Source organism: Salvia splendens, chromosome 2 (genome assembly GCF_004379255.2).
Source record: "Salvia splendens isolate huo1 chromosome 2, SspV2, whole genome shotgun sequence".
Lineage (NCBI taxonomy): Eukaryota > Viridiplantae > Streptophyta > Magnoliopsida > Lamiales > Lamiaceae > Salvia > Salvia splendens.
In genome coordinates this window covers 27,454,082-27,479,902 of record NC_056033.1, presented here as the reverse complement: position 1 = coordinate 27,479,902, position 25,821 = coordinate 27,454,082, and the positions used below count along the sequence as shown (strand labels likewise).

Below are 25,821 nucleotides of genomic sequence, written 5' to 3'. Positions count from 1 at the left end.
TGTAGGGTGTGCTTGTTATGTGTGTGAGTCTCCTGATTCTCTATCTCATTCAATACTCTCACTCTCTCTCTTCGGACATCTCTCTCTCTCTCTCTCAGAGTTCTTTGACTCTTCTTCTTCTTCCCTTCTTCTCCGACGATTCTCTGGTGATTCTGTGTGATCTTGCACGGTTGAAAGTGCTTCAGATCTTGCTACAGTAATAGAGGAAGCAACTATTTCGGTTGCTGGAGTTGGGTGGGAACTAGGGTTTCTGTTTGGAGTGTTTCTGTGCGAGGTTGTTCTCGAACGGTGTAGATCTGAAGTGTAGGAGTCGGTTAGGCCTGGAATCTGGAGTGTGAGGTCAATCACCGGCAGATTCAGCTGTGCTCCTTTGGATCTGTGTTCTGGAGAATAGGCTTGTATCATCGGCGGGTGGCTGAGCCGTTGATTGTTGTTTTCTTTGTGATTTCGTTCGGTATTCTGCCTTTATTGTACCAGATCCGTTTGGATCTATTACCTTGTGATACTAACAAGGTTTTGTTGAGTGTGCAGGGTTATTGATGCTTGTCTTGAATTGATTAAGCACAAGGACTTAGTCTGTAATAGCTATTGTGTATCTTGACTGTAATAGCTAGATCTTTTGTACATATCAGTCGCTTGGTTGATGGTTTGACTGAGCCATCTTGTAACAAGACCAAAGAGGTCTCGGTAAATAGTGAATCCGGAATTCGTCTGATCGGGGACGATTCCGGCACGCCGAGTCTCTGGTAAATTGGCTGTGACTCTCTCTGTTTTCTTGTTTTTCCTGTTTAAAGCCACCCTAGGTTTGGGCTTTTGCTGCTGGTAGTAAACCTTGGCAAGGTTTTAGGCTTATCTGTGTTGTTTTCTCTGTGTTTACCTGCTTCCGTGTTTGATTGTTGTTTTATCTGTCTCTCTGACCCCTTATTACCTGGCCACCAAGCACATATACTGCCTAAGTGACCCCCTGCGCCCTCCAAGAGTGAGTGCTTGCGATCTGGGATAGCCTTAGCCAGTGCTGCTCGTGACAGTCAGGGATTTGGGCTTGACCTGTGTGTATGGTGTATTTCTTTTTGTTCTTGAGAAAATTTTCTGTTCAGATAGCTGTTACTGCCCTCTGGGTACTTGACTTCGTGTTCTTTTGTGCTCCTTCTGTGAAAATCTGTGTTAGGCCCTAGCCTGCATGTCTCTTTTCCCTATTGTGTGCAGAGTTGTGTGTTCTTACCTTGCTCACTGTGTTTTGGCTGAATTGATGTCCAAAATGTCTCAGCCCATTGGTTTGGTTCCTTTTAATGGAAAAAATGACTTTATGATTTGGAAACAAAAATTGAAGTGTATTTTGATTCAGCAAAAGGTTTTCAAGTCTGTTGATGGTACTTTGTCTGATGATGTTTCTCCTGAAAAGCAAGATGAAATGAATGAGTTGGCTAGAGCCACTATTATTCTCAATTTATCTGACTCTGTGATTAGGAAAGTTGATCATGTTGAATCTGCCTCTGAAATGTGGAAACTCCTTGATACTCTGTTTACAGAAACTTCTATGTCCTCAAGAATGTATTTGCTTGAAAAGCTGTTTAAATTCAAACTTGATTTGTCTAAGGATATAGATGATAATGTGGATAGATTTAAGAAACTTGTGCAAGACATTAAGAGATCAGGTGATAAAACAATTGATGAATATACAAGTATTGCCCTAATGAATGCCATACCTGATTCCTATAGTGATGTAAAGGCTGCCATTAAATATGGCAGAGACTCTGCTCCTCTTGATTTAATAATTAGCTCCCTTAAATCTAAGGAACTTGATCTGAGGGAAAGGGGTTCTGACAAATCTACTGCCAATAAAGTGTTTAATGTTAGGGGTAGGTCTAATTCAAGAGGGGGATATGAATCAAATGGTGGTTCTAATAACAGATCCAACTCAAGGAAGAAATTTAGGTCCAGATCCAGTAGTAGGGACCCTAAATCCTTCAGAAAATGTTACAATTGTGGAGAAACTGGACATTATAAAAAGGAATGTACCAAGCCTAAGAAGAATAAGCCTCCTCACCATAATAATAACAGCTCTCAGATTGAAAACATTGCCAGTATGGTTAAGTATGAAACAACTGACAATGAATCTGTGTTTATGGTGCATGATTTGTTGAATATCAATGCTTCCCCTATGTGTCCTTATACTTTAAATGACTGGTTATGTGATTCTGGTTGCACTTTCCATGTAAGTCCCTTCAAGCAGGTGTTTTCTGACATGAAGCCTGTTTCTAGCACTTATGTGTCAATGGCTGATGACAAGAAATGTGAAATTCTTGGTATTGGCACAGTGTGTTTAAAATTTAGTAATGGCTATGTGCTTAATTTGAAGGGTGTTAGATATGTTCCAGATATGTGTTATAACTTGATGTCATGTAATGCTCTTGAAGGTTCTGGTCTGAGTGGGAAGTAGGGGGGTGGCTGTATGAAAATCTGTAAAGGTTCTATGTGCTTATTTAAAGCTCAAAAAAGGTGTGGTTTGTATGTCTGCAATGCTGTGCCTCTTACTTGTGAAAAAGCATCTGCTAATGTTGTAAAGTCTGACAAAATTTTGCTATGGCATAATAGGCTAGGCCACATGAGTGAGAAGGGTATGAATATTCTGAAAAAACATGACATTCTATCTGATTCTGATGTCTGTGGTGAATTACCTTTCTGTGATACTTGTGTGCTTGGTAAACAACATAGAGTATCTTTTCCTACACCTGTCCCTGCTAATGTGAGTAAGAATGTGCTTGAATATTTGCATATGGATGTTTGGGGACCTGCTCCTGTGTCATCTCACTCTGGTTCTGTCTACTTTCTCTCTGTGATTGATGATTTTTCAAGGAAAGTGTGGTGTTTTCTGATGAAACATAAATCTGATGTGTTTGGAAAATTTACTACTTGGAAAACCTTGATTGAAAACCAAACTGGAAAGAAAATCAAAGGAATCAGAACTGATAATGGTCTTGAATTTTGTAATAACCAATTTGATGACTTATGTGCTGGGCATGGTATTAAAAGGCATAAAACTGTTCCTTATACTCCTCAACAAAATGGAGTAGCTGAAAGAATGAATAGGACTTTACTTGAAAAGGTTAGATGCATGCTTTCTAAATCTGGTTTGTCAAAAAAATTTTGGGGTGAAGCTTTGTTGACTGCTACTTATCTGGTAAATAGGTCTCCCTCTGTGCCTTTATTGGGGCAGTGCCCTGAATATGTGTTTTATGGAAAACCTTTGAACCTTTCTCACCTAAGAGTGTTTGGCTGCTCTGCTTTTGTGCATACCAAGTCTGACAAACTTGAACCTAGGTCTAGAAAAGGTGTTCTCTTGGGTTATCCTGAGGGTGTTAAAGGGTATAGGATCTGGCTGAGAGATGAGCCTGGATTTAAGGTCATTATCAGCAGGGATGTTGTGTTCAATGAGCATGACTTTCCTTGTCTGAGGTTGACTGATCCTTCAGCTCTAGAGAGTGTGGACAGTGACCCTCCAAGTGAGGAGGAGTCCACAATTTTACCCACTGATGTGGAGCATCCAGTGGATGCTTCAAGTGAGGTGGAGCAACCTTTTTGGAACTCAGTGCCAGCCTATAGTCCTAGTGACACACCTAATGAGGGAAATCTACCTGAGGATAATGTTAACAATGTGGCTTTACGTTATGACAATGTGCATGCTAGTCCTATTAGGAGTAATGCTCCTGTGCCTGCTCAGAATGTGTTAAACAGTCCTCCTGGAGTTCAAAATGTCATTGATGCACCAAATTTGAATGACTATGTGCTTGCTAGGGATAGATCCAGAAGGGTGAATGTGAATAAACCTGCTAGATATGTAGGGCTAATTGCTCTCATAAACTTGGCTTTCAATGTGCATGAATCTGATGGGGATGAGCCTCAAACCTTTAAGCAGGCTACAAAATCTAAATTCTGGGCTAAGTGGCATGATGCTATGATTGAAGAGATGAATTCTCTGAAAGTTAATATGACCTGGATCCTTGTACCCCTGCCTCTTGGTGCCTCTGTTGTTGACTGTAGATGGTTGTATAAGCTAAAGAATGAGGTGGAGGGGCTGAGGTATAAGGCCAGATTGGTGGCTAAAGGATTTACTCAACAAGAGGGGGTAGATTATACTGAAATATTTGCTCCTGTTGTTAAGTTTACTACTGTGAGGTTAATGCTTGCATTGTGTGCTCATTTTGATTGGGAATTAAAGCAAACGGATGTTAAAACTGCCTTCTTGCATGGTGATCTTGATAAACCCATATACATGAGACAGCCTGAAGGTTTTGTAGATCCAAAGTTTCCTAATCATGTGTGTTTGCTGAAAAAGGCTCTATATGGTCTAAAGCAGTCTCCTAGGCAGTGGAACATTAAGTTTAATACTTGTATGCACAATTTGGGCTTTGTGAGAAGCACTTTTGATGCTTGCTTGTATGTGAAGAACCTTGGTACTGTTCCTGTGTTTCTATTGTTGTATGTTGATGACATGCTGATCATGGGTCCTTGTTTGAACACCATAAGTGCTGTGCAAGCTGCTTTGAGCAAGAATTTTGACATGAAAGACTTAGGGGATGCTCAGAAAATTCTGGGAATTAATATTTTCAGGGATAGAAAGAATTATACTCTTGTTTTGCATTAAGAACCCTATGTGTACAAAATTCTGAAAAAATTTAACATGTATGATGCTAAGCCTGCTTCAGTGCCCTTAGCTGCTCATTTTGTGTTGAGTAAAGACCTTTGCCCTCAAACTGATCTTGAAATCAATTCCATGAAGAAAGTTCCCTATGCTAATGCTATTGGATCTGTTATGTACTTAATGGTCAGTACTAGACCTGATATTGCTTATGCTGTTTCATGCTTGAGTAGATATATGTCTAATCCTGGTCCTGTGCATTGGGAAGCTTTGAAGTGGTTGTTGAGATACTTGAAGCATACTGCAAAGTATGGTTTATGCTATTCTAAGTGTGAAGAAGGTGTTAAACTTGCTGGATATGTTGATTCTAACTATGCTAATGACAGGGATAAGAGGAAGTCCACCACTTCCTATGTTTTTACTGTGTGTAGGTCCTGCATTAGTTGGAAGTCACAACTGCAACATATTGTTGCCTTGTCTACTACTGAGTCTGAGTACATTGCTATCACTGAAGCTATGAAAGAAGCTGTGTGGCTAAAGGGAGTACTTTCTGAACTTAACTTTGTGAAAACTCCTCCTGTGGTATTCTCTGACTCTCAATCTGCTATTCAACTGTGCAAGAATCCTGTTTTCCATGATAGAACTAAGCATATTGATGTAAGATTTCATTACATTAGGGATATTGTAGAAAAATGTGAAGTTTTTCTTTCTAAAGTACACACAGATAAGAACCCAGCTGATATGGGTACTAAATGCTTACCTCTTGAAAAACTAATTTTCTGCATTAAGTTTTTGCATTTTGATTTTGGATAAGTGCATGTCCCGGGGAAAAAAGACCTCAGTTACCTAATCCACTGTGGTAAGGGTGATGGGTGACTTGAGGCAACAAGTCCTCTTAGACTAATGGGTTTTCAACCCTCTGGTGTCTAGAGGCAACTTGGTGGTTCCCAAAAATGCTAGTGAACTTTGTTCTTTGGGGCTGAGGGGGCTACCATGTAGGCTGTGATGAATTTACACCTTAGCCGTGTGGTGCAAGCTGGTTTCCCATAATGAAGTCCAAGGTGGAGCATGTTGAATATTTGGTGGACTCTCATTTGGGCTGGTTTTAGTTACTGGCCCATGCATTACTGATATGGGTCTGGCCCAAGACTCATGACTTCCACTCCAGATTCAGCCACGTGTTCTCCCACTCGGATCATGGCTCTCAGCCGTCGGATTGTAGGGTGTGCTTGTTATGTGTGTGAGTCTCCTGATTCTCTATCTCATTCAATACTCTCACTCTCTCTCTTCGGACATCTCTCTCTCTCTCTCTCAGAGTTCTTTGACTCTTCTTCTTCTTCCCTTCTTCTCCGACGATTCTCTGGTGATTCTGTGTGATCTTGCACGGTTGAAAGTGCTTCAGATCTTGCTACAGTAATAGAGGAAGCAACTATTTCGGTTGCTGGAGTTGGGTGGGAACTAGGGTTTCTGTTTGGAGTGTTTCTGTGCGAGGTTGTTCTCGAACGGTGTAGATCTGAAGTGTAGGAGTCGGTTAGGCCTGGAATCTGGAGTGTGAGGTCAATCACCGGCAGATTCAGCTGTGCTCCTTTGGATCTGTGTTCTGGAGAATAGGCTTGTATCATCGGCGGGTGGCTGAGCCGTTGATTGTTGTTTTCTTTGTGATTTCGTTCGGTATTCTGCCTTTATTGTACCAGATCCGTTTGGATCTATTACCTTGTGATACTAACAAGGTTTTGTTGAGTGTGCAGGGTTATTGATGCTTGTCTTGAATTGATTAAGCACAAGGACTTAGTCTGTAATAGCTATTGTGTATCTTGACTGTAATAGCTAGATCTTTTGTACATATCAGTCGCTTGGTTGATGGTTTGACTGAGCCATCTTGTAACAAGACCAAAGAGGTCTCGGTAAATAGTGAATCCGGAATTCGTCTGATCCCTACAAGAATGATAGTTAAAGTGCACATATTTTTATGGGACGGATGAATGGAGTATAATATATCCATTTTCCTTAATTATTATAGGAATGAAATATTCATTTCACGGCTACTTAATTAATTTTGTCAATTAATGGCTTGTTAATTTGTAGGAAATATATTATGATTAATTAATTGAATACTAATTTGGAAATGTTCCATTCAAATCAATATATTTAACTAATAGCTGAATATTTAAAACGGCTAATTGATAGTTGCTAATTAAAGAGCAAACACAATATGAAAAATGGTCGACATGTAGTAATAGTTTTGTTTTCTCAAACCTCAACTAAACTTACATGAATTACTCAATTCGTTTATAGTTTTCGACTTGAATTTTGCAGATTTTTAGATAATTAATTGATATGATCCTCGACGATGGAGTCATCCTGCAGAAGACTTGTGGAACTAGCTAGATAGGTGATCGGATAGATGGGACGAATGTTAACCAAACTTGAACGAATTTAGGAACGTGGACAGATATAATGATGCCAAAAACGAGTATGATTATTCTCTTCATAAGTTTCTCAACCAATTAAGGAATATTCGAGAGAGCAAAACTCATAATATGATTATTGATCAAACATGGATTGCGTTCAAATCACCTTTATGTATACAAGAAAAACAAAAAAAATATAGGAATACATAAACTGAAAGGAAACTCTAAATTGTAGAAGGTAAACAAATCAAAGTCATCGAATATTAATTATACCAAAGTCCAATTTTGGTAAGTTTGTAACATTTTAGTCCCTAACATATTGTTTTGGTACCTTTTATGTTTGGTCCAAAATAACCATCAAAATGGTTATCTAGCCGTTGGAAAGTTTGTTAGGAGATAGGTCTAACCGTTTCTTGTTTAGCGCATGAACTTAATAATGTACATATATACTCCGTTGGAAAGTTAGTTAGGAGTAGTTTTTATAGTTGCTTAGATTCATTCAGTTCAAAGTTGTGAAATCTCTAGTTCAATAAAAGATTTGCTTAATTTACTGTCATCAAAGGAAATGATATGATAAATTAATGAATGAAGGGAAATGAGCCAAGAAATGTTGCAGACGACATGATACAATTGGTGATCAGATACGTTGATTGGTCAACGAATTCAATAACATGGATTACTTAAATGACGCCACAAATGATTATGATTATTCTTTCTAAAAGTTGAATAAAATTCAATACATAACTCTTTAGAATAAAATTCAAAATATAATTAATGGTGAAAGATGGCCATTTTATAGGCGAAGTAAAATGCAACTAAATGGAAAAATCTAATTACTAAAAGAAAAGCAAATGAAAGCTAATGAACTTAAGTAAATAACTTTTCATCTATTTGTTTTATTACAAAAATCTTAAAGAAAATGATTAATATTGATTAACAATGTTCTATCTACTTATTTTATTAATTGATTATGGGAGCAAATAACTTGAGGAAACTTGGATTTATCCTCTACCATGGCTACATCATTAATGTTAGTTAGAATTGATAACACAACGAGACTCATAATTTTAAATTTTATGAATTTTTTTCTTAATATTGATAATTTCTTTCGTAACTAGAACTTTAAAAATCTGATAGTAATTGATATAGTGGACATTCACTAGAATCCATTTTTCTTGATTAAATTTTACATATTATACTTTTTCATTGAACCTCTCCCCTCATTTGACAAGAAGTTTCGTAAAACAGCATAATCCAAATTCAAAAACCACACAAGATGACACATATTTGTCTCATACCATATGTATGTATTCATCTACTATTATAGACTCATTCGTTTAATCACTTTGCACCCAAGCCATGCAATTTTACCCAAAATTATCCAATATTTCATATATATACATCTACTCTAATTCATAAAAATATAATTCATTTCTACAAAAAAATTGAGAGCCTTTTCATTCCTACGAGTGGTTTTATGAATATGGGTTCCATAAATTATTACTACTAAATTTCATCTTTTATCCTAACTTTTATATTGGTATCTAAATATATAAAGTCTAATGAATTACTATGTAAAATTTAAATTGACTTGACCCTGAGAACTTACAATGTGACATCGAAATAGATGACGCAATGAGTTTGTTAAACAAATTGGCCTCATTTTGTTCCTAAAAGTTAATAATCAAATTTGAATTTCACCATCAAATTTAAATTTGTGAGAAATTCAAAAATATTAAAGTTTTTGTATTTAAAAACCAATTTAAAAGATAGCGAAAAAAAACTTTATTAATTAGTGGGTTACTTCCATTTAGGGATGTCAATCGGGTCGGCCCACCGGGTTTCGGGCCAACCCTACTCGGGTTGCGGGTCAATCGGATGCGGGCTAATCGGGTTGAGATTTTTTCGGGTTATAAAAGTTCAACCCTAACCCTAAACGCTCGGGTTTCGGGCTGGCCCAGCGGGTTAATCGGGTTGCTACCGATAAAATTAACATGCGATTAATCCAATAAATAATGACGAAAATTAGTTATATTTATAAAATATAAATATTTAGTTATGATGAATTTGAGATTTATACTTAAACTCAAACACAAACATGATCAAATACTAATATTTGAGATTTGTGTAAAATAAAACATAAATTTAAATATTTTAAAGCATGTTTTAAAACATGTTTATAAATTTAAATATTTATTAATGAATTATAAGTTTCTAATTTATTTATTTATTATTATTATATTAATAAAAATTTAATATATAATTTATATGTTTAATATAAAATTGAATGTTATTTTTTAGTTATATATATTATAAAAATAATCAATGAAATTGTCCAATTCGGAGTCAAACAAATAGAACAATAGAAATTTTATCGGGTTTTCGGGCCAGCCCATCGGGTTTTCGGGTCTGACCCTAACGGGTTGCGGGTTAATCGGGTGCGGGCTAATCGGGTTGTAATTTTATCGGGCTAGAAATTTTCAACCCTAACCCTATAAATTTGGCGGGTTATTCGGGTCAGCCCACGGGTTGCGGGCTACATTGACATCCCTACTTCCATTTAACCCTATGGTCCTCTGATTCCTTCATTTTTAAAATCCAATCTTTGTTTTGATTTTTAATTAAATTGAGAAGAATCTTAAAAATAAAGAAAGTTAAAAAAAATTCTAGGATTGTGATTCTCAATTTTACTAGGTATTCTTTTTTTAAAAAAATTTAGAATTCTAATATATTTAAGTATATTTAATGGAATATAACTTTTATAAATCATATGGAGTATAAAATAGGGTCACATACCCCAATAACTAATTTCTCCATTTCTTCACAAACTCAAATAATTTTTTAAAACTCGTGCCGAGTCACGATCGGACTATAAATCGCGGACTGAGGGGGTAATCAACTATTTTAACTACTTGGTGAAACAAAATTAAAAAAAATCAAATATTATTTAGGAGTATTTGAACTTGAAACAAATTGAAACGATTCAATAATCTTGTTATTGGGATTATCATAATAAGGTAATTGAAATATTATACAATCAATTACGCATGGTTGATTTTGAAAACCAAAGACCACTCAAAATAGCCTTGACCTAATTTTGTTAAATATTGTCGAATTAATACTCATAATTAAAATATATTATCTCGAGTCATAATTACTGTTACCATATAAAATAACTGAATACCATAACTTCACAGATAATATTTTTTATATGATAAAACCAGTTAACAAGATTTCCAATGTCAAATTAATTAAGGAGTGTTGTTGAGAGAGAGAGAGAGTATGGAGGGTCTGTTTGGCGGCGAGTGCAACACAAGATCGCGTGGCAGCAACGCTTCTGCACAACTGTATAGAATAGAGATGGAAACAAATTTCCAATGTCAAATTAATTATTAATAAAAAAAGGGCAAGGAAAAAGCGAAAATTCCTTTACGAATTTGCAGAAGCACAATAGTCAAACTCACCCACAAACGTTCCTGGGTTTTCTTTCCGATTATTCTTCCCAAAATTGAGGCGATAAACGATGATGTCATCAATCACTTCGTCTTCTTCGGCCACTGTGAGAGTCGACAAAGCCACCAGCGAATTCTTGATCGGCCCCGATTGGACTCTAAATATGGAAATTTGTGATGTTGTTAATTCCAATCAGATGTATGTTTTTGCTTTAACATGTCAATTCTTTTACTATTTTGTTTTTTGTTTTCTCATGCAAAGTTGACTTCTTTACTGTTATCTTGTGTTGGGTTATCTTGTTTGGTGGAGAAAAGATTGAATTTTTGTGGGTTTTTGTTTTTGTGAACATGTTGATTACTGTTTTTTTTTGGGTGTGTGTTCAATTGCTACTCTGTATCTTGTGTTGGGTTATCTGGTTTGGTGGAGAAAAGATTGAATTTTTGTGGGTTTTTTTTTGTTTTTGTGAACATGTTGGTTACTTTTGTGTGTGTGTGTGTGTGTGTTTAATTGCTGTATTTTTTGGTTGAGAGTCTGGTTTGTTCTTTTCTTTGGAATTGGAATGGTTATTTGATGTATTAATCAAGATTCTTGATTCAAGTTTTGTTAGATAATTGCCTGTTGGTACTTTCTTGTGTGGTGATATAATTTTAAAATATTGTATGATTCAATCCACAGCAAGAAATTGAGGGTTGTTGTGAATTTTTGTGGGTTTTTGTTTGTGAATGGTTTCTTTTTTATTTCTTTGAACATGCTAATTACTGTTTTTGTGAACATGTTATTACTGTTTTTGTGTTCAATTGTTATATTTTTGGGTTGAGATTCTGTTTTGTTTGGGAATTGGAATTGGTATTGATGTATTATTGAAGATTCTTGATTCAAGTTAAAATAGGTACATAATTGGCTAATGATACTTTCTTGGGTGGTGATTTGATTAAAAATATTGTATAATTCAATCCACAGCAAGAAATTGAGGGTTGTTGATGGGGGATTTGTTGTGTTTGAGGGATTATGTATCTGTATGTATAGTCTCTCTCTCTCTCTTGTTATAGGATATATGTATTTGAATTTTTGTATTTATGGTGGAATTTTGTTCTGGCTCACTGTATAGGCTTGCTAAAGATGTTGTAAAAGCTGTGAAGAAACGGTTGCAGCACAAGAACCCGAAGGTTCAATTGCTGGCTTTAACGGTATTCCATCACGTTTCGGTTCTGAAAAAACATGGTCGTAGTGTTTGTTTGAGGCTAGATTGATTGGCGTTTGCTTCCTTGTAGCTTCTGGAAACGATTGTCAAGAACTGTGGAGATTTTGTGCATTTTCAGATTGCGGAAAAGAATATACTTCCAGAGATGGTCAAGATTGTAAAGAAAAAGGCGAGTGTTTCTATTTGAATTTTGTGCCTGCTCGAATCATTGTAGGATCAAGTTCACATCGAATGAGTTGTTTGTTGCTTTCTTCGGATTTCAGCACTTATCTTTTCTTGAATGATTCACAATACTCTCTGCTAAAATCTTAGTGTAGTTCAAAAGCGTTGATATGATTTCTAGATTTCTACTTTCGTGTAAACTCGGTCTTATAGGTTTACTTTGAAATGCTTTCAGACTGATATGCACGTAAGAGATAAAGTTCTAACCCTGATTGCCTCGTGGAACGAGGCATTTAGTGGGTTGGGAGCAAGATATCCTCAGTACTCTATGGCTTACGAAGATCTGAGGGTACATACTTCGAATTTTTTTATAACTGCCACCTCTAGGGAGGAAGAGATGTATTAAACGCTTCGCTTTTTATGGCAGCGGTTTGGTGTACACTTTCCCCGTCGTCCGCCAGATGCTGCTCCAATACATACTCCACCGGCTACACATGCAGTGTCGACTCCTCCACCAGGTTATGGAATGCCAAGTAGCTCTTCTACGAGGCTTGATGAAGCAATGGCAGCTGAAGATACTTTAAGGTTCGAATTGTGGACTTTGTTGGTCGTTGAGTCCATGAAACGTGATAATCGACTCTCTTAAATTTCTACTCTTGTAGTTTATCCGGCCTGAACTCAATGCGCGATGTTCTTGAGCTCTTGACGGATATGTTGCAAGCCGTTGATCCAAGTGATTGCTCGGTATCTTCATCGACAATCCTACCCCTTTTGCGGCTAGAAATTATGATATCATAGTTCTGAATAATTTCCTTTCCCTTTCAGGCTGTTAAAGATGAAATCATAGTTGATCTCGTTGAGCAATGTCGCGTTAATCAGAGAAAGCTGATGCAGTTGCTGGGGACAACCGGGTTAGCATTTCTTGAATCGAGATTTTATTTCCTACTCTAATCACGTTTATGTCTGACACTCCTGTGAATCCTTGTACAGAGACGAGGAGATTCTCGTAAAGGGTCTTGAACTAAACGACAGCTTGCAGAGTGTGCTTGCGAAACACAACGCAATAGCCTCGGGTTCCCCTCTTCCACCCCAACCCACTCCTCCCGCACACGCTACTTCCGAGAAACACGAATCCAACCTCCGATCATCTGAAGTCAGCATGCCGCCTGCAGCAGCTAACAGAACACCGTCTGCACCCGTGATTGATGAAGAGGACGATGAAGAAGATGACTTTGCACAGCTCGCTCGAAGGTTCACTTAACTTTTTTTCGCTCTTACATGGCATACCGCAGTTTTCAAACTCATCGGACATTTTGAACTGCAGACACTCAAAAGCGCGGAGCGATGTTTCTCAAAACTCCAATACGGCTAAAAGCGACGCACTATCACAAGAAGCTCCCTCGAGCCCTGCTATGAGCAATGCGCTAGTTCCCGTCGACGCGCCTACATCAGTGGAAACAAATGATAAGAACATCGCAGAGCTCCTGAGCATCGTCCTGTCGACAGGTGGCAGCTCGAGCGAGCAGACCACTTCTCCAAACCACATGCCTTCTTCGACTGGCCCAGGTAGTACTATATTTTCCTCGGAGGCTTATCCTGCTAGCAACGGCCTCACCTTCAACAACAATTACGTCGCCCCATGGGCTCAACCTCAGCCGCAGCAGCCGCCACAACGACCACAGCTTCAGCCTTACCAACAATATCAACCGTCACCTGTGTATCGTCAGCCTCAGCCGCTGCCACAATATCAACCACAGCCGCAGCCGCAGCCTCAAAATTCGCAATATAGATACCCTCCTCCACCGTGGGCTTCAACTCCGGGTTACTACAGCAGTCATACACCTACGTCAAGGCCCGCGTACACGCACTCAGCTCCCAGCCCTGCCTCGTCTTCCAGCAACGGAGAGGTGCAGGCAGCCAACTCTATTCCGAGGACGGGGGCAGGGCAGAAGCCGTTCATCCCTTCGTACAGATTGTTTGAAGATCTTGATGTGTTCAGCAGCGGGGACGGGAGATTCAGACCGACTAGCAATGCGACGCCGAGCTTGCCAGGGCCCACCACAAGCCAAAATATGGTTGGAGGGAGGAAGTGAGCGATGTAAAAAGGCTCTCCTCAGCCATGTTGGATTTATTTAATTTTTGGTATATTTGGAAACAGTGGTGTAAGTATTAGGGTCGTTTGAATAACGGTTATTGAACTAATGTTGGAATTGGGCGCCTAAAATAAGTTGTTCTCTCAGAAAATAAAGGGTGTTTTTTTTGTCATTTTTTCTTACTTCTTGTGATTGAATTTATGGATTGATCGATTGATTTCTAGTCACTATGTATTTATGTCTGCTTGCCTAGTTGATTACAAAAAATTTGGATGTGAAAAAAAAGGCAACATGTTATATTCAACCACAAAGATGTACTATCTTCGTCTAAAAAATTGATAATGTTGTGAATGACACGGGTTTTAATGCACAATTGGTAAAGAAATAGAGGGAAAATGTTATAGAAACTGTGTTCGTGGATTGTGAGTTCCATGATGTGTAGGTTATTATTTGTTTAAAACTTCTCATATTTAGAAGGGATATTTGGTCTCTAAAACCATAAACTTTGGTCAAATTTTGGTATTTCCCATAACTTTGAAATTGGTATCAATAATCACAAATTTTACATTTTGTTTGTTATTTTTCATGGCATGTCAATCACCATAACCAACTAACTCCGTGCATATTTTATCCTACTTGGCACTACTAAGTTAACGTGATTTTCTACGTAGCATTTTATCCTACTTGTCATGAACTTAAAAAGTAACCTAAAATATCATAAACATTTTAAGGTTGCCCACGTATAGTAAGATTTTTTCCTAAAATATCTTATTTGGGCTGCCATTGGAAATAACAAACAAAATGTAAAGTTTGTGATTTTTATACCAATTTCAAAATTCATGGGAAATACCAAAATTGAACAAAGTTCATGGTTTTAGGGACCAATATCCCTATTTAGAATTGGTCTAATTTTGGTGTATGACTCAAAATAGTAAAATTAGTCTATTTTTTGTTGACGAAAGTAGTGTAATATTGTCATTCACGTAAATTATTAGTATCATCTTTGCAAAAGTTAAGCGCCAAGAAAACTACTTTAGTGGAATATTTTAGCTTGATAAGAAAAAATAAGGGAATGTTCGATTTATAAAATTATATCTCGAGATTAAATATCTTAGTGATAATCATAGCCACCCTCTCCAACTAAAATAATTTCACAATAGAACCTTAAATTATACTCCATCCGTCTCCAAAGAATATGCACTTTGGGGTCGGCGCAGGTTTTAATATAAAATTGATGACGTAAGAGAGGTAGAGAGAAAACGTAAATAAAGTATTGTTAGTGGAGAATGAGTCTCACCTAATTAGAGAGAAAAGACTTTCCAAAATTAGAAAGTGCATATTCTTGTGGGACGAACTGAAAAGGAAAGAGTGCATATTCTTGAGGGATGGAGGGAGTAGTATTATATACTCCCTCCCTCCGTCACAGTTAAGATGACCCCTTTCGTTTTTCGCATGTGTTTTGTAAAAATCATAATAAATAGTTAAATTGAATGGAAAGTAAATTAAGAGAGAATAATATGGAAGAGACACTTCTACATTTTTCTCTCTTTTACTTTACTTTTACTCCACTTTAACTATTTATTATGATTTTTTTAAAATACATGAAAAATGAAAGGGGTCAGAGGGAGTAATAATTAGTCATGACAATTAAACGACACATATATGTATACTTATTTGTTTGTGTGTGAATACTCACCTCGAAGTGGTGATTATTATCTAAAGAGAAAAAACACCAATACATCAGATCAACAATTACACTATAATTAGTCGGGAACCATTTCAACTATACAAATTGAACAAAGTTGCTGCAGCAGTTAATCAGTACTGATGAAAAGAAAGAGAAAATGGAAGGCAGTCGAAATGACAAGAAAAAAAAAGCACACTAAAGAAATACAGAAGGGCAAATTGAAGATAAAAGTTAAAAAAAAAAACAATGGACATATTTACACCTTTCTTGACCTAAAAACAAAGATTATTTGCCAAAGCCTCCATAGAATCAATCAATCAATCAGACGATCCTTCTTCCTTTTGCAAGAGTTGATCCAAATGAGTGGAGGCTCAATTAATATATGTATATTATACACCATCAACAGCGAGCCGAGCGATGCGCCTTCATACAAAATGCCGGCATGTAATGTAGTTGTTGCCAAATTGCCAGGCCGTCCGGAGATAGGAATGAATTCATCTTGGTGGGGAAATCTCTTCAGCATATATGGAAACACAAGCATCGGCAGCACCCGCAGCAAGTAATACTTGATAGGGATGGAAGGTCAGGCAGCTAACCGATCCTATCTTCTGAGCCATGAAAGTGGGATAGTACCGAATAGTGCCTAATGGATCGCCCTCCAGATTGAAGACCTTGATGAGTTGCTTGGCCGAGCCACTTGCAATGAGAGGGGCGTGCCTGTGGACTGCTAAAGCTGTAAGTGACCCCCTATGGGCATCGATTGTAAGGTACGTGTTTTTAGCACTTCTCATATCTAGGAATTGGATGTTTCCTGCTTGTGATGCACTCACAATCTGAAAAAGAAGAAAGAACTAAACAGTGATAATGGGCGCCTTCCAGATTTATAGCATGCATGCACAAAACTACACCAACAGGTTGTATATCAGTGGATAGGTTTATTGGGGGAAGAAAACAGTCACCTTTGCTGGTTCAAGACCAGGTTGGAAGCCAATACCAACAACTCTTTCAACTCGTTGAGTGTGAGGCCGGGTTTCAGTAACAAGCCTAACCAATTTAGGCAAAAGAAAATGAGTTACATGGAGACCAAAAACATATGCAATGATCAGGGCCCATAGCTTGAGAAATAAATAACAAACGATGTAGGGAAACTTTGTATGTTAATCAAACATATGAAAGACATCTTACATCTCGGGAGTACGAATATCATATAATCTGACATAACCATCCACAAAACCAGCAGCAAATTGACCTCCATGAACTTGAGAAACAGCCTGCACGTTCGATGAAATTTGGTTAATCTACAAGCTCATAGTGCAAATTCATTAATTCAACAAATGAATAATGAACATGGGAAAAGGCTCTGTTGATTAAGTGAGAACGTCACACATAGAGAGTCAACAAGTACTCAAAGTAAATGAATAACAAATTCTGGCATTTGAACCCACCAGCGCTGAGATGCTTGAATCTTGTGGCAAGGAAATGGTGTTGACAAGCTGCTCCTTGTCCAGATCCCAAGCCATGATAGATGAAATATCACCAGATGAAAACTGGATACGCACAATAAAGGATTTCATTGACATAAAAATGTGTATCTTGACTTAAAAAAAAAAAGTAAAATACAACCACACATAGCAAAGCAGTTCAATGACATACAAGATATCCTGACTGCTGTTGCCAATCCACAACAGCGTTCACCCCATGGGCACCAGGTTTGTGACCCTGAATCGAAGCGAAAGCAGTAACTAACTTTTGTTGTCCTTTTGATGAGTAATCTTTCCAAATCCGTATATTCCCATCATCTATTTTAACATAAGCAGAGTAGAGTTCAGCATTTACTAAAACAGCAAATCTGTGAATCGAGGCCTTTACTTGAGGTAAGAGAATTACTTGATGCAACTAGAAGCATGTTCTCATCAAATTCATTTACAAGACACAACTTGGACACTCCTTTGTCCGGGTAATCATGGTTACTGAAACTGTTGAGCAGGGTTGCTTCCTCATAATTCCATACCCTAATGGATATCATATAAAGGAATTAGCTAATTATAAGACCGATAATAAATCACATTGCACACCATAGAGATAATTAATTTTAACAACATTTTCCCACCTAATCCTTTCATTTTCATCTGAAGCAATCACAACAGGTGAGAATGGTTGCATCAAAGCAGTTTTGGTGCCTGTCTCGAACTTGGTATCCCAACTGGCAATTTGATTATGCAGTTTACTCACAGCTGCCAAGAAATATAGCATTTAGAGAGCAATTACATACAGAATCAGAAGGCTAGACTATTGTTAAGTGCTTACATGAGCGTTGGCATTTTACTATATGATCGAGAGCCAATTTCTCACTTTCTTCTCTTCTAGTAATCAGGTCTTCACTATCATCCGTTACAGTAAGAAGCGGCTTTGAAAAGTGACCGCAGCTCCAATTATAGATCATTGATTGAGGAAGTAAACTGCGTTCTGAAGCACCAGATGGTCCCGCTGATGCTAAAAGTGGATCTGCCAGCCCTGAATCTGGAGAATTCATCAGATGTGGTCTAAATTCCAAGGAGCAAACTCTCCGCATTTTAGTCAAGTAGCTGGGTCTAGGAGGACTAACAGGAGGAGTTCTAAAAGTCAGCGGCAAATGAGCTCCTACAGGAAAAATAATTACAACAATGAATATAAAGTAACCAAATACACAGAGAAAAAACATGAAATTTCAGAAAACAAACATGTAGCAGTGTTCATCTTCTTTTTTAACAAAACAAGGTACAGGCTGCTGCTCTAGAAAGAATTAACCAATAAATACAGACTTACCTCCATTCAATTCAAACCAAGATGACGAACGAGCTAGTCCAGCCAGGCTGGAGCTTGCTGCTGATTCACCTAGACGAGCACTTGCACCAGCAGGCTTGACAGATTTAGCAACAACTTGTTCGATACCAATAACAGATAATACACGCCTTCCAAGGGATGCAACACGTGGAGATGGATCCTTGGCCAGATTGCACATAGCTAATACACATTGTGAATACAGTGCATTATCAAGTGGTTTTCGCCTTGAATGGTGAAGAACCCCATTGCTGCCAGAGTCATTTGGTGCTCCAGAATCAGAATGCAGGGATGAATCATCAGAAAGAGGAGACCCATGCATTATCCCAGAGGTAGCAAGAGGGCTACTTGTGGATACTCTCCCATCGCGAATAGCAGGCTGGCTGTCATTTCCAACTCGTAATAATGGCGCGATTGGAGAAGGCACTATACTTCCATGAGGCATGTAGTGAGTAGGAGTGGTATAGCCACTACTAGAACCCTTGAGTGCAAAAGATGGCAAGGAAGTGAGCACAGAACCAGATTGGGGTTTCCAATATGCAGCAGCAACTGACTTCAGGTGTTTGTTGTGGCCAAAGGCAAACCGTGAAAGAGCTGCAAACAGGTATGGAGATAATAACTTAATAGAGGAAATGGGTAGAATACTAGCATGAAACAACAGTAAGCATAGAGGGCAAGAACAATAGATGTAGTACATACCCACAGCAACTTCAGCTCGTACCAATGGGCTTCCATCAGAAACAACATTCAAAAGGTTTTTTATAATACTGGTTTCAGCTCTAACTTTATCATCATCATCATCATCACAATCTTCATCTCCATGACCATCTCTTGATGTGTCAAATCCTATATCTAGGGCAGTGCCTAGAGCAAAAACAGCTGCCGCACGGACCTTTACAAAAGCTCATTAAAATTACGTTATGTACCTCAACTGTAAGTACAGAGATTAAGGAAAACAATCACAAAATCCGCACATGCTGTCTGTTTATTGGTTACTATTAGATTTCAACCAGAAACTAACAACAGATAAAACTCATAAAAAGAGTAAGACCTCTGGTTGGGGCTCAGAAAGTAGAGGAGCAAGAGTAGCAGACGCATCAGCCTGCAGGCCTAACAGTTGAGCCTCTGAAAAATCCTCCCATAGTTTCCCAAGGCACAAGCATATCCACTGAAGGAACAATGGTTCAGTTTGTGCCTCGTTAGGAGATGAGCACTGGAGGTACTTGAGGCAAACATGTATAAGACCAGCTTCAATGCAGGTCTCCTGACCCCGTCTATGACCATCTACAATGACGGCCAAAACAAATGCAGCCATCGCACGTTGCTCAGGATAGGCTTCAACACTATCAAGAAACCTAATGAAGTAAGCGTGCCCTCCATCCTTCACAAGATCAACCTGACAAGACTGCAAGAACACGCATGTCAAGGTTTGGCTATGTAGTCATTTCACAGCGCCTCTTGATCTAACCAAAGCTATACAAAAAGGTGATGTCTCCCACAAAATGACACTTTCTGGAAACTGATGAGAGATCATGATGAATAATTCAAAATAGGAAACTAATCAATTATAGAGAAAATATTCAATATTCACCTTATCCAGCGCTAGGATCTTTGTCCAGATGAACACAAGAATTTGTCGCAGCTCTGGAGTGGTAGTTTGTAAGAGCTTCAGAACATAAGGAAATATTCCAACAGATAAGGCCTGCAATGGGAACAAGTACAACAGTACAAAAATATGTCAATACACAGTCCAATATCAACTCATTAACAAGATGATAAACAACAGATCCATAAAAGGTACCAGTTCGACAGCCCAAGGTCCCATATCCAGAAATCTACCAAGGAGCACCAGAGCCCGAAACCTATGGCATTGACTGAGTAAGACCTGAGTGACAAATAGAAGGAAGAGGGGTGCGGGTACGGTAAGTAGCAGGAAATATCTAGGAGACGACATAAAACTAACTAAGGAGCATGGGTTCTCCTTCAAAAGAAAATGGATGTCGAGAAATTTTAAATGTTTTGTAATCACCATAAAAAATAAAACTAGCTAAAATAATGGAGACAAAGTTCACAGAAAAAAGTATACTATAAGTGATTCAGACCTGAAGAACAATGGGTAACTGCTCCGGAGGCTTTTTATGTTCTGATCCATGATCAAGCCATACTTCAAAAGCTGTTAGCTGCTCAGTGAAAAATGGGCTCGGCTGGTAATGAAAACAAAAATTAGCAAATCAGGTTGTATTTCAATTAACTAAAAACATAAAACGGTCAGATGTGCTTGTATGCTGATTTTCTAGTATCCATCCTATACAAAGAATATGTTGCTGAGGCAAATGTGGGAAAAAGATTTCCGTAGATACCTGGAACTCTACATTTGGGTCCTCGACTAAACTTGGAAGCTGAGAAAGACAGATTTCAGCAGCCATGTCCCATGCATCCCTGAGGAGAACAAGAATAAAATAAAATAAGCATACAGATCAATAGCATTACATGAAAAAGTAAAGTTTATGTGGGGAAGAAAATAAACTAAAGTTACCACATATGATGCTGATGTGTAGGTGGCAACATTGGGTATGAAATCGGTGAACAATTTGCAGATCGCATTATCCTTTCAGCTAGCAAAAAGTTTCTAAACAAGCTGGCAACCAAGAGATCTTGCCTGAACAACCGCTGGAACAAGTCTGAAATTCAAGTTCACAATTTCAAAATTACCATTACCATGCTTTCCAAATTAGAGTATACAATGATCACATGAAATTCTCTCTATTTTATTACCATGTGGAAGTACATTCCAGGCGATAGTGTCAGTTACAGCTGTGAATATCCAGTTCAATTCCCCAAGAAGGGTCTTCCGGTCTGTTTGGCGGCCAGGAATTCTATCTATCAAAGAATAATCAAAGGACTCGTGCAGCAGCGACCGAGTGCAAAACCTGAAGAATTGTTGCATAAAAATATCCAAATTCTTTAAAATATAACTAGAAAAAAATAAGAAATAACCAGAAAATTATAATATAAGCAAAAGAGGCCTTCTTAAGAAATCATGTTTTCTGATTGAAGCAATCACAAATGCACTGAAAACAGGAGAAATCTGGGTGTATATAGGAAAAATAGGAATATATATATGGCTATAAAATTCATAATGTTGCAAAGAATCAGTTTTCAAGGACCAAGAATGATCTTTTCTTCAAAATTTAGGTGAGATTATCAGATTGTGCATTATCATACATGCCAGACACCCTTGGGGCATTACAGAAACAGAATGACAAGAATTCATGAAACCTAGATCATCTGTTCACCATCTACAAATCACAGGTAGATTCTACAATACGATCAATAGAATTTCAAAAATCAATTAAGAGTCGAGACAGTTGATCACCATCTTAAAGCCATTTTAATAGGCGTCGTGAGGCAAGAAGTAAATACATCAGCAGGAAATTCAGCACTTTGTGGAAGTGTCTCATGAGCTTCACAGGCAGCAAGTAAAATGCAATCCCTCGTGGAAGCCCCGGAAGAAGAACTAGAATACTCTTGGAGCTGTTGCAAATTGAGTTGCATTTTAAATAATTACTATGTAGATCGAAATAAATGATACTAATATCAGGAGGAAACTACCTGAATGAAGGCACTGACAATGAGCCCAGCAGCAGAGCAGTCAAACACATATATAGAAGGTGTCTTCAGCCAGGAATCCAAATCACTTATTGGCAAGGGGATGTACTGTGTATAACTCTATAAAAAAAATTATATGAGAAATGAGAACTGGAGAAAAGTGGAATAGGAAAGGGGGTGTCGAGGATGGGATATGTAGAAAATTTACTCAAAATAAGACCTTATTAAACAGCCAAATTTCACCATTCGGAGTTGGCTTAGGCACTCCATGCCCATTGTAGTGGAAAAGAACTCTTTCAGACTTTGCATATTTGCGGCATGTTGTGCACAATTTCTTTACTTCATCAACAGTGGGGTCCAAGGAATACTTGTAACGAGCCTGTCCATATGTGCGATGATATGTTCAGTTTAGCATGGATAAAAAGAATAACTCCGTTGTAAATGCAGTTATCCATTAGTAAGTTCGTGAAAGAATAATGATGATATGAAATGGTATGGCTTCATACCTTGGGTTGCCACCTTTCATATTGTTGATTCAAGGCTCTTCCAATTGATTCAAGAGCTTTTTGTGGTGCCATTGAAAATGGATCTGCAAAGGGTGAGAGACACATGAACAAACATATACGTTATCATCATTCATCAAATTACTAATCTGGTTCTCACTTATATACAAAAGCTTATGGGAAAAATAACATTTGCTAAACCTTATAGACAGTCCACCGCCAGCTATTCAATAATATGCAAAATCACCCAGGCACTGAGACTAACCCACATATAAATTCCCAGCATGTTATTGCCTGAACTTTATGGAGTAAAAAGTCCCAGCATTTACTAATATGTTATTGCCTGAACTTTATGGAGTAAAAAGTCCCAGCATTAACTGGTTCATCAATACTCTCTCGTAGCAAGCCCCCACCCCCACACGAGAAAGAAAAACTGTGCATGAGACACTCAACTACTCTTGAACCATTTGAAATTCTCAACTCACTCCAGTGGGTAGCAAAACCATACTAACACAATACATTTTCAAGGCAGAGAATAAATTACTATCATCAGTAATAAACACCACTTTAAATGAATATGCCAACAGGTCCTGATACGAACAAGATTATATACACAAAGTAACATGCTATAAATATTGTGTGCAAGCAGTTAAATGATGAGGTAAAAAAATGTCATAAAAATGCAAAAACAGTGACCATGTGCTCAACAAATCAGAATGACAGACAAGGAGTGGTATTTGTATAAGACATTTTTGTTTAAAGATGAACAAATCACACTTGAATAAGTAAGAAGTAGATAGCATACCATTAAGAAAAAGCAAACAAATAAATCATAGTGTCTTGCATAAAGCTAACCAAAACTCAGAAGAAAAAAGCAGAACAAGTTTATACCAATCCAACATTCCATCCGTGCACAAGGGGATATCTTTATAACATCAGGTGGATCAACGCTGATATTTAAACACAAAACTAAGGCAACACATCCTGTCTTCATCTGCAACGAATGTGAAGTTAACGCAGTAAGATGAAGTGTGTTCAGTTAATAATTTTACAACACTAATACTGTGACATGAAATATAACAGATGAATCCAAATACGAAAACACACAAGTTATATAATTTCAAGAAACCATGAGACATAGACCCACTGACTGTCTGAAGAAGGCTTGAAGCTCTATTTACAGTTTAGACAGGCTTTTAAATTAACAAACAGGTTATGAAACATTTCCGGCAGAAAACAAGAACAATCATTTGACCTAATCAAAATAATAAACTCTCATGTCCAAGCCCTTAGAAAGAGATACATTTCAGTTCAGCAAATAACTTTAAAGAATAAATTATGGGGAATGTTAAACTATCAGGGTTGCGAATGGCAGATGGATAGATAAAAAAGAGAAAGGCATGGAGGACCATAGAATTTAGGAAAAGAGAGAAGGAAGAGAGGATATTTTCCATTGCAATCATGATTCCATTACCAAACTTTGAACGACAAGATTATACACTCTTTCCATCATCTCATATGCATCACGAATCAAGATAGCAACAAAATGAGGCCATTATACCTAAGTTAACAAGTCTTTCGTTATGTATTGGGTGCAACAAGCTTCAAAAGGTAATACTAGTTAAATATGATTATGTTACAAAATGAATGACAGGAAGATAAAGAACAAAAAAAAACTCTTTACAAAATACTGGCATATTCATTTGGAGCACCGTGTTTTGTTTTTGTGTCAAAAAATTCTTAAACAAAAAACAAAAAGAATTTATTAAACAGAAGGATTTGCTAATAATATGGCCGATGATCAATCATGCTCGCTACAAGAACAAAAAAAACATCACAGAGAAAACGGCTTGAAGCACACTGACAAGCAACAGTCTAAGCGACAATCATCTCGTTCCACGACATTGTTCATAAATTTAACAAGTTATAATTATGACATCATACCCGCATAACGCCAATATTACTACAATAACAGCATATTTAATGCCCCGAGCTCGGGAACTGATAGCTCAAAATTAGCAATGTGGACAGCAAGTAACCATTCACAATTAAATTTCTGAATAACCACATAATACATACACAGCAGGAATAATTCGACAACTTACTCGATCCCGGGGCCGCCATTTAGAGACTAAACCACTATCCGACGGCCCTGCAGGCACGCAGTCCTCAAATCCCTCGTGCCGAAGCTCGCACAACACTACCGTCTGCGGCAAGTAAGCCATGCTCGTCGTGGTGGTCATTTCCACATAGCTGCTGCTCGCGGTCTCCGTTAAATCACGGACATTGGCATCATTAGTATTCACAATGCTACTGCTACTATATCCATTCCTTTCGCCATCCTCCTCGACATGATTCCCATTCTCCGTGAACTCCTCCAAGTGATTCGAAACCGCCGTGGTAGACTGTGAAAACCGCGATGCCGCCATCAAATCCCCCAATGCCATAAAATAAAGTGCCCTAAATTTCCAAATTACTCGTCAGCCCTGCCCTAGTCGAACTGATTTCGGAGGGAAACTCATAACACGAACCCTAATTGAACCGATTGGTGGGGAAACGAGACGGTTTAAGGCAATCTTCAGTGAAGGGGAGTAGTGAAGAAGATGTGGAGGGCGGGATTTAGGTTAAGAAGCGGGTTCCGATTAGTCGACGAAGGCGGTGAAGGAGCGGCGCTGAGAGATAGGGGAGAGAATCCAGCTCTGTAAAACCCTAGGCGGCAAGTCGCGAGTGATGGCGGTGACGGCGGTGGAAGAGTCGATAGAGGCTTAGATACACATATATGTATATACAGAGAGAGAAGAGGGGAGAGAGGAGAGAAGAGAAATGTAAAGTGTAAATTTGGGTTTTCAAAAAGCCATTTTGGAGATTATAGTAATAATAAATTAAATAAATTCACAGTTGATTTGGAAATTCCTTTTTATTTGGAAATTTGTTTTGTAAAAGGAAAAACTATTCATGTTTGTTTATTTATTTTTATTGCTCACCATTTTTAGGTATTAAGGCCATCCACAATAAGAATAGCCCAGCAATAGCCCAGCCATAGCCCAGCCACTGCCACATCAGCAGCACTAAAAATCCTCCTGCCACATCATCAAAACAAGCAAATAGCCCAGCAATAGCCCAGCCATAGCCTAGCCACTAATATCCACATCACTATTAACAAATATATACAAAATGAAATAATTAACAATCACACAATATGCGAAATTTAATTTACGAGACATATACGGGAAAAGTTTAATA

General features: G+C 37.9%; 3 protein-coding genes across 3 annotated transcripts; 2 read left to right on the top strand and 1 right to left on the bottom strand.

Annotated features, from left to right (window-relative positions):
* Window positions 1–4,681: 4,681 nt before the first annotated feature.
* On the top strand, window positions 4,682–5,452 carry LOC121777466 (secreted RxLR effector protein 161-like). Its single transcript, XM_042174738.1, has one exon. The coding sequence runs from the start codon at window positions 4,682–4,684 to the stop codon at window positions 5,450–5,452; it is 771 nt and encodes a 256-aa protein (XP_042030672.1).
* A 4,950-nt stretch (window positions 5,453–10,402) lies between these two features.
* Window positions 10,403–14,131, top strand: LOC121763521 (TOM1-like protein 6). The gene is made up of 9 exons (XM_042159554.1): window positions 10,403–10,701; window positions 11,612–11,690; window positions 11,775–11,873; window positions 12,102–12,215; window positions 12,294–12,451; window positions 12,529–12,610; window positions 12,692–12,777; window positions 12,857–13,117; window positions 13,191–14,131. The coding sequence occupies exons 1-9, from the start codon at window positions 10,574–10,576 to the stop codon at window positions 13,957–13,959; spliced, it is 1,776 nt and encodes a 591-aa protein (XP_042015488.1). The 5' UTR covers window positions 10,403–10,573; the 3' UTR covers window positions 13,960–14,131.
* A 1,568-nt stretch (window positions 14,132–15,699) lies between these two features.
* LOC121792081 (regulatory-associated protein of TOR 1-like) lies at window positions 15,700–25,415 on the bottom strand. Its single transcript, XM_042189878.1, has 23 exons — window positions 24,684–25,415; window positions 23,470–23,572; window positions 22,582–22,664; window positions 22,296–22,454; window positions 22,079–22,195; window positions 21,843–22,000; window positions 21,242–21,396; window positions 21,003–21,147; window positions 20,827–20,905; window positions 20,569–20,670; window positions 20,268–20,351; window positions 20,058–20,168; window positions 19,518–19,871; window positions 19,166–19,358; window positions 18,452–19,060; window positions 17,954–18,286; window positions 17,757–17,880; window positions 17,534–17,658; window positions 17,300–17,445; window positions 17,092–17,193; window positions 16,832–16,917; window positions 16,606–16,690; window positions 15,700–16,479 (listed from the first exon to the last, which is right to left on the bottom strand). Exons 1-23 carry the CDS (start codon window positions 25,023–25,025, stop codon window positions 16,141–16,143), a joined length of 4,134 nt encoding a protein of 1,377 aa, XP_042045812.1. The 5' UTR covers window positions 25,026–25,415; the 3' UTR covers window positions 15,700–16,140.
* Between the last annotated feature and the right edge of the window lie 406 nt (window positions 25,416–25,821).